Here is a 12,632-nt window from a genome sequence, read left to right on the forward strand (position 1 = left end):
TGCCTAATTTCCGATACCCATTTCTGAGATTGCGGTAATCTTGATTTTTTGACATTTTCCGAGAGTCGAACACGACGTTTATGAAACGTTTCCGTGATCGATCATGGCAGAGAATCGCAAGAATGGCGGGTATAGGCAACTAATTTCTTGGTCCACGGATGAGATCGGAAAGGATCCGTTCGGAGGCGCCATAAAGGTGGCACTCGCTATCGACAACCTTGTCTTGCGACTCTATAGCTACACACGGGTCTATGTATACAGATACATATAGTATGTATAGGGTGGCACCGAACACGAGAGAAAGAGAGAGAGAGAGAGTACGGCGGGGGCGGGAGGGATGAAATGCGGGGTCGCAAGTCGGTATTGTCGTCGGTTACAAATCAAATACCCGATATCATTGTTCGCTACAAACCAACCCATCCACTCGCCTTTCCTCCCCTTCTGCCCCCTTTCTCCCTTCATTCTCTTCCCGCCTCCTCTTTGCCACATCGCGTCCCCTTCTGCAACGTTAACCACGTGCACAACGTGCACGCTCTGCAGCGACTACGACTAATAACTACTGTCAGCGTGTGTGCGGTCGTGTGCGTGAATGTTACACGAACACAATGCCCACGACAACTACGACGACGACGACGACGACAACGATGGCGACGACAACGTGTAAGTGGAGAAAACATTTCTGCTACTCGGCACGAGTAGTCCTGTCATCGCGGCTGAAACGTGCTGTACCCATTCACGTGAACCCGGTGGACAACCCTTTTAACCCTTACTCTCTCTCTCTCTCCTTTTAAGAATCTGTTGCAAAGTATAGCTTATATAGAGGATGTCCCGGAACAGCTTCTCACTTCGATATAAATCGTAAATACCGATAAGTAAGATGATTGTAGGTATGATTGTAGACATTTTTCAAGATACGGATACTTTTAAAGTCATTACAAAACTGAAGAACTTATAGATGGATCAGAAAATAGAGAATAAAAAATGTATAAATCAAATTATTACGATCAGAAAAGTGGTACAAATCGTGTTTTTGTTATTTGACGTAAGATCCTGTTCGCGCAATTACGTTTGTATGAATGTTTCCATCAATCGTCAACCGCAAAATGGGATTGTTTGTCATATGAGGGGACGAGACCAGCAGCGCTTTGCTATCCTAGGCCTCTATCTCGTTGTCTTCGACGACGGATTCGCGGCCACGGACTGAAACGGATGCGCGTATTACCGGATACATCATCTTCTAGGAAGCATATTCTTGGCGAGATTTTCCCGATCGCGATGCGCCTTCTTCGGTAACGTGGGAATGTGACCATTCAAATTATATAGTTACATTGCACACACGATGCCAGACAAAACACAGGTTATTCTACAGATGCTGCGTACTTTCTCTCCACTATATGTACGCGATTCCTCTTTACAGACGTCTAATTTATCTGACGATGCTCGGATATGGTCCCGTTCCTTCCACGAGTCTTCGAAGAAACTCTATGTTTTTGTTTAATGAAACTCAATTAAATTTTATCGATCAATGGAGATTTTCTTTCATTACTTGATTTTATTATATCGATTAGAACACCAACAAGCTTAGTCTCTTCTCTGCGATAGAGTGTTAACTGAACGCAGACTCCGATAGACAACGTAAGCATTTCGACACGCGATAGCTTTAATCGGTGTAAGCGGAGGGGGATTATACGGAGAATACCGTCGGCATTCGGAAGATATCCGGACGCTTCCTTGGAAACAAGAGGCTGCAAGAGGAGACTCGCTCGCGAGTATCGCGAGGTGTTGCGATACCACACGCTCGTCGTATAACACGGCCGCGGTAATTAATCAGCGGGTTAATTATGGCTCAGTCGACGAGTCTATTCCTGCATCGGCGAGGACTCGAAATATTCACGCGGCTGGCTTTCCTAGTCGCGTTAGACAAGTTACCCGGCGGGGGGGGGAGGGGGGGACGAAGAGGAGACGGGAGGGGTTAGGGGGAGGAGAGGGTGCGAGGACAGGGGATGAGAAACACGCGAGAGGAGACACACGAACAGAAGCGCTGGATGGACGAGGGGATGCGAACGACGGGTTGCCGGAGAGCATGCCGCGACGGGGGAGGGGGTGGGTGAGGAGGAGGGAGAGGGCAGAGACTCGACTAGGCACCGCCGCCACCCCAGAGCGAGCGATTAATGATTCAGGGGCAGAATTTCGCGATGCTGAAATATTAAGCGTATAACCCTCTCGTTCTCCGCTACCTCTCCTTCTCACGCGCGTACTCCCTCTCTCTCTCTCTCTCTCTCTCTCTCTCTCTCTCTCTCTCTCTCTCTTCCTCTTTTCCGCTCTTCTCCGTGCAGCCGCTATCCGTGCTTCCTTTCTCTTCGTCACTCTCTCGAAGCTTCCTTCGCATCCTCTCTTTCTTTCACGCAGCGTAGGATACTTCACTATCCCCCTCACTGTCCTCTCTCTCTCTCTTTCTCTCGCAGTCTCGCGTCTGCCGCGCGATATACGCACGGTCCTTTCAGGTTGCAGAAGCATGCACGCGCGTACTGGGTGCTCTAGAAACAACGTTCTGGAGGTCAAAGCATAGAGCAGCAATCATTTCGAGATGCATGAAAAAATTTGCGAGTTACTTTAATGGATTAAATTTCATGTACATGATAGAACGATTGAAAAGAAATATTTTGCCAACAATTTTTATCCGAGAATTAAATACTGAGGGAATAAAACATCAAGAGTATTCTGATGAGAAATGAGAAATTGCTGCGACCGACAATCTTGTATTAAATATTTACAAGTATGTTCTCCATATAATCTACGCATTAATCTACATTGTTATTATATTACGTATGAATAAGGTATACACTTTGCAAATACATCTTGTAGACACGATCATAGGTTTGTCTTACATGCTACTTGTCGTCATGGAATTAGTTGTTGTACCTTTCGAAGAAACGTTCGAACATTATGTCTGTTATTTCCGTTCTCTCTTTCCATTCCTTATCCATTCGTCTTTCAGCGGCGCATAAATAATATAGATCATGTAGAAAACATTCGAAGACCAACATAAAGCGTCATGTACTTTACTTAGTCGCTCGTTACTAAAGCATGAGCGACAAGATGTTGGGCGAAATATCCGGAAACTGTTACGAAAGCGCAATTAATTTCAAGCATTAATTCACATAATAGATTCTATATCAAACTAATTAAATCTATCTGAAATCAAATAGAAATAGAAATTAATAATCTCACGAAATCTTATACTTCGAATATAATTCCAAATATATTTGACTTTGACAGAGATCAGAGACTATATGAAACTCACGTATCAAATATTGAACGAGAAGGGTCGTTAAAATTAAAAACACAAATAGGACGGACAACCGTCCGCCAGCTTCTTTTCTCGAGGAAATATAGACTTTGAATAATGTAAGGAGATCGCTCCAGGACACCCTGTATACAATCTGCTGTTCGTACACGCGTTCGCTCGCTCGCGCACGCTTAGCCACGCGGCGGCGGCATCATCAATATTTCTCTTTGCTCATTGTTCTTGTACAATGCGAACGCAAGGCCACTGCCGTCTCTGTAATACCGGGGGAGTGCTGGCATCGTCGAAGCAGGTAGCGATTACTGTGGAAATGGCTAATTTTAAGCCATCTCTCTCGCGGGAGAGACACGTGTGGCGCAAGACGAGACTCGATCCATCGATCGTTCGTCGTGCTGCGAAATAAAGAGCCGATCAGATCCGAGACTTCCTAAACACTCTACAGGAACCGAACCTTCTTGTACAATGAATCACGGTAACGAATACGTGGCAATATGAAGTAGAACTCTAAAAGAATTGATCTATTTGACAGAACGAAAAATATTCATGAAAGAAATTTTTTTATAAAGATTATATCTCTTAGAAAATATAGCATTTTCAAATTAATGGGAAGAGGAGGATACTCGATTAAAAAGACCAGGTGTAGAGAGTAGGTATAAGTGATTTTTTTTTTTTTTTTTTTTTTTTTTCATAGGAGATGCAGGTTTTTAACGTCATCTGTTTTTTGTTTCCTTTTTTATATAAACTGTATTATTTATATATTACAAGAAAGGTTTTTATCATTTTGTATTCTCATCAATTAATTATACTATGATTTAAAGTTTATTCTGTAAAATTTCGTGAATTTTGGGATTAACGAGACTCGTCGTCGAGGCTTCGCTTCAAAGATATTGCGCGAGTATCGAGAAGTAAAAGTCAGCCGTTTGAAATGCGTTTACAACGATCGTGAATGACGTGATTTTCCGTCGCGTTTTGTCAGCCCGCGCGCGCTCGCGCTCTTTTACAGATGGAAATAGCGACAGATACAGAAAATCCGAGCGCGTTGATACTTGGCGCTTTTATTCCATCGCGCGCCACGCGCTCGCACGTTCATTCTTTTCATCTCGTATTTTTTCATAACTTCCTCCCGAGAGTGTATCGTCGGAACGAGAAAGTAATGTCCGCGAGTCCCCTTTCGAACCGTACCCTCTTATCGCGTACGATACCGATCGCTCGCGATCGAGGAATCTCAGCCTCGAGACTGTCGACGTTGAATCGGGATCGCGATCGTTGCGACTGTTCGCGAAAAAAATTTACATCATTTTACAAAGATCCTTCTCGCCATTCCTCGGCGGGGTCGAAATTTTTCCGCGCCAACGTCACGACCGATGGCGTTAGTATACTGTTTGCAGTTAAACAATATTACGTAGTAAAATTTATAGCCTACCAGCGGCTCGGTTTCGCGCGCCCTTACAATACGCTCGCTCGCCCTACGCAAGGGTGAAAGTATCAACGATATGAGAAATACGGGCGTTATGGCCAGTGCCACCCCCGCTGACGTTTCTGCGATGATCCACGGCTTAGCGGATACTGTATTGTGAATGTTTTTTTTTTTTTTTGTTTGTTTGTTTTCAAAGTACCGAGAATAGATTCGGATTTGCGAAGGAAAAATCCGTCGCTGCGTTAATTTTTCGAAATAAGAAAGAACGCCTTTTTCTCTCCGTAAAACTAAGCGTGGAAAAATGTGCAAAATTCTAAAAAGGAAAAGACTGTACTTGGCGTACGACACATCGATATTTTGTAAATATTATGCCGATATAAACCACGTTACGGTAACATCAAGTTTGATATTACATATTTGCTGTTCGAGTAACAGCAACTAAAGTTGTTGCGACGGTAAATGTAAGTCATATTACGTATATTTGCGTTTTTACAGAGAATGTGCACGCTTGCATTTTTCTTCCGAGAGAATATAACGTCATTCTTTGTTGTTCTTGTAACAATCAAGTTCCTGTGTATGTTTGCTTCTTTATATTAGAAAACTCTAATATAGAGAATTCGATATTATGATAACAATATTCCTCTTTCACTCTTTGCAAAATCTTATATGCGATAAATTTATTTTTATTCTAATAAATAAATTATATTTCACGCCTTTTTCTATTTCCACGATCAGATATCATTGTTCTCATTTCCGGTTATAAAAGCTACGATATCTTTCGAACGATTAAACGATAAATTAAATTCACTCGTTATAATTCTAGGCATTTACAATACTCTTTTTTTTTTTTTTTCTTTTTAATTTGATAATTCTAATGTACATGTACGTAATTTTGGAGACGGCGAATAATATGCAAAAACGTAAAGGTTGACATTTGCGTAACAACAATCATACACCGAGAGGACAAAGGAATAGATCGCGGCCCGACATGCGGAAAAATAACGCACGTTCCGCGATCCGTAAAGGACGGGCGATATTCCTTCATCAGAAAGCCCGCGGGCGTCGTTATTCGTCCGCATATATCCAACTCATTCGCCGTTCGCAACGCCACCGTTACCCCCGTTTTTTATGTTTTCTAATATCGCGCATACACGGCTTTAACGCATGGCAAGGGAAACGCGGGGACGGAGGCTGGAGTATTTGGGGGCAGTCGATTTCGAACGGGGACCGAAATCGTGTTAGAGACTACTCTCTCTCTCTCTCTCTCTCTCTGTATTCTTCACGATGATATCCACAATACGCCGATAAATCTGCGTATCGAAAAAAAAGAACGAATTCCGAAGTTTTAGCATTATTAGTGACATATTTGTTGCATAAATTGTGCACTTAAAAAATTGGTAAGACTGCAAAAGAAAACATCTCCGATTTTATCGCTATTTAAATATGTTGTAGGGGATGTTCTTGCGAGTAATTCCCCGCAAGAAATAAGTGGAAAATGAGGGGGAGGGGGCATTGTTTTAGGAGATGTAACAAATTAAAGTTTCACGGTTTTAATGCTTTTTCGCAGGTATTATAAAATAATATTAGGAAAAGTGAAATGTATGTACATTGTATTTGTTGTAGAGCAGACGTGGAAAAAGTGTTTGTTTACATTTACGAGATAAGTATACACGGTCATGGATATTTTGTCAATAATGTGTGTTTCATCTATTTCTCGCAGTTCCTTAATAGCTTTCAACATGTAACAACACGAATTTTTGAGTCTTGTCTTGAAAAATATTAAATATTATTTAATATTGAAATATTGATAGCGGCTCCGCCTCTTCCCCTGCATCCCCACTTCTGATAAAAATCTAATCTAACCTAATCCAACTTTACTTTTAAAACTAAAAATAGGTTCGGGTTAGGTTAGATATTTCTCAGAGTGTGGGTGCAGGGGGAGAAGCGGTGCCCCTCCCTCGCCCACGTGTACTAAATGTCATAGATACTTTTTTCCAATGAGAAAATTACACATACAATTACACATACTTCAAACTTCAATTTGTTATATCTTCTAATCTAAACCAATCCAAGCCGTCCTTCTTTCCTCCGTTCCGTATTTCTGGCGGGGAATTACTCAAATGAACCTGCCCTACAACATAATTAAGTGATCATCAAAATCAAAGTTATCTTTTAACAATTTTATCAAAAAATGTTCTCAAAATTCCGACACATTTTTGTGTGACTTTTCAGATTTGGGTATCTGAAAGAAATTTTAAACAATCTGTCTTAATCACCGCAGAGTCGTTTTTCTAAAAATTCAAAAAAGTGTGTTTGCAAAAAACAGCATACACTTCGTCTGAAGTTTTAGTCAGTCTTTTTTACAGTGGGTGTTAAAAATAAAATTTTGTCGAACGTCATTTTCCTATTGTAAATTTTTGAAATATTAAATACTACAAAAAATATAGCGCTGATTTCCAATTGTATATTATACCATCTAACTATCTCTGCATCGTCCTTTCAGCGCTTCTTACTACATTTTAAATCTTGCAAAATCTAAGTTTAACGAGAGAAATTTCGCGAACGCTTTCGACGCAATCGTTTAGAAATGGATTCTTAGACGATCGGTCTCGACTACCCCACGTGACACTCGCTATTACCAAAATTCGAGCTAATAGCCAGTTAGGGGAGTCCGGCCGGCGGCTCGCAAGGGACGTTGGACGCGGGACCGTTTCTCTTTGTAGCCTTAATTCGATTAAGACCGCCATCTTTCCCGGACCGGCACCGTCGACGTCGCGCTCGTAACTCCGTTATCGAGGCCCGACTGCCCAAATTCGATCGTCGATATCGTCTTGTCGATCCCCGGGAGACGGCAGACGGTGAAACCGCGTCGACGCTGAATAATCATCTGCTCTTTGCATCCCCAATTACTCCGCCACGTGCCAAACGCGGGAAAAGAAAGGGTGGGCTCTTTCGGGGTGCGACTCGCGAGATTGTCATTTATTGCGATGAACAATAACCCAGACTATTCTCGCGTGAATAGAGCAATGCCAGAATAGGTAGTGGAAAAGAAGCCATCCACTCTTCGCGATTTAATCTTAAAGCTAAAATTATAGGTACTATGGGGGTATTACTTGGGACGATATATCTGAATAAATAGGAAGATATGAGTGTGTGATAATCGATTAAGATTGCTATTATATTCTTGCTCGAGAACATTGCTTTAGCAAATATTTTAGAGCGCGTAGCTTCTATTACGGTCATCAATCTTTACAACTATAATCGTCTATTCCGGAGCTATACCGAACTTTGTACATCGAAAAGACATTCCCTATTCCTTCTTAATTTCAAAATAGTTTTAATTTAAAGACAGAAAACATATTTTCTTTCTTGAATTATTTTGATACTAGATATCCATTATTAAAATATCTATATATGTGTAAAGGAACTGCTTGCATATCTTTTGTCTTACAATTGGTGTTATCACTTCCGCTATGTTATAGTTTCTATCTTATTAAATTAGTGATTTCAAAATCGTTGCAGAGACATATGCGTTTACAGTTACAGACCGTAAATTATCTGGCTTTCGTGAGGAATATGTTCTAGATTCAGTATAAAATATTATTCATTCATCATCTCACGGTATTAATTTATTACTGCCGTAACTTTTCAAGAAGAATGAAGCGAGTAATCGAGCCGTGTAATGCGGTGGCACAAGACTCATTTGGAAGATACGGTTAGAACGCCGCACGTTTCTAGTCGTTCATCTCGTCGCTATCAGGACAATCGTTATTGTGCGCAGGTGCAATAAGATCCTTATACTTAATGCTCGAGACTCGAGTGCTTCCTCGGAAATTCAAAAACACCGTCCGCGTTTGTAGAAGTCTCTTGACGTCGCTGCCGTCGCCGGCGTTCGTTGAACTCACTTACAACCGTTATAAAAGAACAAATCTTGATAATTTTTTTTAACGTTCGCAAATTTAATTCCATGCGCTGATGGCATCTTTATGAAGAAATTGAGTTGAACTACATTCCGTCTGTATTATCTCGAAATTGTGTATTCCTTCCGACCATTTCGATCTTAATACGAAATACGCACGTCATATTTTTTTATGAATTCTAAGTAAAAGGTAAAGATTATGGACAAACGTTGACAGTTATCTACTTTGAAGAAGTTCCAGATCCAAATAGACGTTGCCTAAAAGTTTTAGATCGCCAGTGTTTTCATCGGATGCTCTCTCGAAAATTGTTTTCGCGTTACACCCATTCATTTAAATCTCACCGTTGACGCAAAGTAGATACAACCTAGTTTCGCAGGGGCAAATCGCGCGATTCTTTCCTAGAACGCATTGATTCCTACGCGATATCCGCGGAAAGAGAGAGCAGCGTCCCCGTCATCGTCGTCATCGTCGTCGTCGTCGTCGTCGTCGTCGCAGTCGCTGCCCCCGTCCGTGCTCTCCACCACCGCTCAGTGATACTAGTAACGACAGAATAACCACCACCACCACCTCCGCCATCAGCAAAGCGCGGCCTCCTCTCATCATCATCAGCGGATCGCCGTTTCGGGAGGCCGATCGGTGGGCCTCGCCGGGGCCGATGCCGCGCGAGAGAGAGAATTCTCTTCTTCTCGGACGGCGGACAAAGCGAGACGCGCGGCCTCGCGAAAGGCCGCGAGAGTGAGAGAGGAGGTATGAGGCGGTCTCCGGGGGCGGCGCGTTTGATCGGAAGGCGAGCCGCGCTATTGGCCGGCACTGCCGCGGTGCGAGGGGGAACGTGAGGACGCGTGAGGTACGGCGGCGGGCGCCTCCACCCGCGCGGCAGCGCAACATTGCCATCTCCTTGCCAGCAATATACGTCCTCTCTCTCTTTCTCTCCTGCCGCCGCCACCGCCGCTGGTTGTAGCCACCGTCGCGTCGCACCGCGTCCTCACGCGAGCGAGCGCGCGCGATATCGGCCGTACCGCCACCGCCGCCGCTGCCACCGCCGCCGCCGCCGCCACCACCGCCACCACCGTCGCCGTTGCCGCTGCCGCGCATGGTGCCACCACTGCCGCTCGAGCGAAGCGCCGCCGCGCTGCTGGTTCTCTCAGTCGCGACGCGCTCGTCACGGGGTGCACATCGTACGTCGCTCGTCGTTCCGACACCCTTCGTCGCGCGCAGCACGCGCCTCTCACGCGGACACCCGCGCCGTTACGTCGCACGGCGTTTGTCGCGATCCGTATTTGTATTCGTAACGCGAAATTCCGTCGCGGAAACAGCAACATCATCGTCGTCGTCGTCGTTGCCGTCATAGTCGTGTTTCGAGGTAATCGGTGGTGGATGGTTGATGGTGAAATCTGACTTTTCTCGGACAAAAAAATAGAACGATAGACTTTTCGGGACTAAGATAGGTGGTGAGATAGAAACTGGGGTAAAAAGAAGCAGGCAGAGAATAAAAATAAAGTGCGTCGGGTGGTGCGTTGAAACAGGGAAGTGAGTCCCTGGTCCTCTGATCCCTCGGAAAACTTCCATTACGTATAATGCTTCGTTGGGGGAGGCAAGGTGGACTCTAATTCTTTTAGTGGGAGTGGAGTAGAGAGTATTCGAGTACGGAGCCACGTTTCGGAGTTAGGCTAGAAGATGCTCGATCGCGACGTCCCAACGGGACGATGACGTTCGCGTCGGTTTGCGTCTGACAGATCCGCGCACGTTGCCACGAGGCGCGCGGATAAAGCTGCTCTCTCTCTCTCTCCCCTCTCTCTCTCTCTCTCTCTCTCTCTCTCTCCGCGTCCCTTCACGCGGATACATCTGGAGGTTCACGTGTGGATGTGCATGTGTGTATTGCAGATGCGGCCTTGTTACTGATCCGATCAGGCCGAACGTCATCGATAACGAGAATCCGAGGCGAGACGTACGACCACGAGGTGATTGGAGAAAAGTAAACAAAGAGAAGAATAGGAAGACAGGTTGAAGAGAAAGCGTAGGAGGAAGCGTGCGGTGCAATAGAGGAGTAGAAGAAGGAGGAGGAGATATTCTCTCTTTCTCCCTTTTTCTTGTGGAACAAGACAAGCGGGAAGCCACATTACGCCCGATCATGACGCAGCAAAGCGGTGCTGGGTCACCCCAGCAATTTTGTTTGCGCTGGAACAACTATCAGACTAACCTAACCAACGTCTTCGATCAGCTCCTACAGAGCGAAAGCTTCGTGGACGTGACCTTAGCCTGCGACGGTCACAGCGTCAAGGCCCACAAGATGGTCTTGTCAGCCTGCAGCCCATACTTTCAAGCACTCTTCTTCGATAATCCCTGCCAACACCCGATCGTCATCATGAAGGACATCAAATGGCCGGAGCTCAAGGCTGCGGTCGAATTTATGTACAAGGGCGAGATCAACGTCTCCCAGGAACAGATCGGGCCGCTACTCAAGGTCGCGGAGAGTCTCAAGATTCGCGGCCTCGCGGACGTCAATAGCGAACAGGAACTAACGTCCAGACCGACCCTGGAGGAGGTCGCGACCGCGGCGATGCAGCGAAAGAAACGCCGCCGAATGTCCGGCGAGCGTTCCCCGTCCAGCAACAGTCCGGAACGCATCGGTTCCGGTAGCATTGCCGACGACCAGGACGTGATCGCCGGCAACATCGTCGTACCCGAGATCCACAATATGGTGCCGCCGACCGCCAGCTCGACACCTAGGTCCCTAGGCTCGCCTAGTACGCCCAGTATGCCTAGCATCTCCGTCACGCCGCAGATCAACCTGCAGGAGCTTCCTGTCTCGCTGCCCTTACCACCACCCCCGCCGCCGCCGCCGCAGGGACAGCAGAGTTCGCACCCCCTGTCGACCCACCACGTGTCCGGCCACGTGACTTCCGGTCCGCACGCGCCCGTCAACCACCTGGGCAGCCACGGTCAGCAACTCAGCGTGCAACAGCAGCAGCAACAGCAGCAGCAACAACAGCAGCAGCAGCAGCAACATGCGCTGAACGCCGGCGGTCAGGTTATCAGCGCCGATGATCTCGAGATCAAGCCCGGCATCGCGGAGATGATTCGGGAGGAGGAAAGGGTGAGTCGAGTTCTCTTTTATTGATATGATTCTCCGCATTTATAACGTGCGAAAAGAAATTTACGACGTAAAAATCTTGACATATTAAATCCAAGGAATGCAAATTCTTGTTAAGTCAATTGTTTCGCGAAAATTTCTGAATACGTTGTTTAAGCATCAGGAAGATTAGTGTCAGTACGCAGAGCGAAATGTTGATTGTCATTAAGGTCTTTCCGTAATTCGCGAAAATGCTAAGTTGAATCTACGTTACACACACACACACACACACACACACGCTTATATAAAAAAAAATTTTGAACGCATCGGTGATTTTTGTTCGCAAAAAGTTACTTATTTTTAGCCATTAGATCATACTATTATAAGACTATCTCTGAGAATCATTGCTGAATGGATGATTCTTTACAAGCATACTGATACTGTTTTATGCGATTAATCTTTTCCCCGGAGGAACATTTGTCTTTGCACGCATCGGTGCTGATATGTAATTTTCGATGCAAATTGTACAACAAGAAGTCCGTAATTACACGGAGTGTTGTAATTAGGAGATTTTTATGTCCGTGATAACGCCGAACTACTCAGATATATATATATTCCGATGCGCTTAATATATAGTTTTTCTGTTTTTATACTGGAAGAATATTGTTTCTCTTTTTGCCAAAGATAAATTAATGGAAATAAAATGCAGGAAGGTGATAAAAAAAAAGTCAGAACTACACTTGCCATTAACGATAATAAGATAAGAGAAGCATTTCCGTCAAAAGTAACGTTAGATTTATAGATATATATTGGAGAAATGTAGTCTTAAAAAAAATCGCCTAGTTTTGCAGGCATAAATAAAAAGCGTTTCATAATTTCTTTTCTTTATAGTACTCTGCGTTGATACCACTGCTT

At 44.6% G+C, this 12,632-nt stretch overlaps 1 protein-coding gene across 5 annotated transcripts in view; it reads left to right on the top strand.

Annotated features, from left to right (window-relative positions):
* Positions 1–12,632, top strand: part of LOC138939514 (protein bric-a-brac 1) — a 378,309-nt gene that overhangs the window by 66,214 nt on the left and 299,463 nt on the right. For 3 of the 5 annotated variants that reach the window (XM_070307351.1, XM_070307356.1, XM_070307354.1), the window contains exon 1: positions 9,805–11,741. In XM_070307351.1, the coding sequence (XP_070163452.1) occupies positions 10,776–11,741 (966 nt within the window). In that variant the 5' untranslated portion in view covers positions 9,805–10,775. Of the gene's footprint in view, positions 1–9,804; positions 11,742–12,632 lie in introns of those variants that run through there. The other 2 variants (XM_070307352.1, XM_070307353.1) reach the window with 1 other exon arrangement.

This window comes from Polyergus mexicanus, unplaced genomic scaffold, assembly GCF_030449975.1.
Source record: "Polyergus mexicanus isolate NDT 795.1 unplaced genomic scaffold, iyPolMexi1.0 SCAF_14, whole genome shotgun sequence".
Taxonomy (NCBI): Eukaryota; Metazoa; Arthropoda; class Insecta; order Hymenoptera; family Formicidae; genus Polyergus; species Polyergus mexicanus.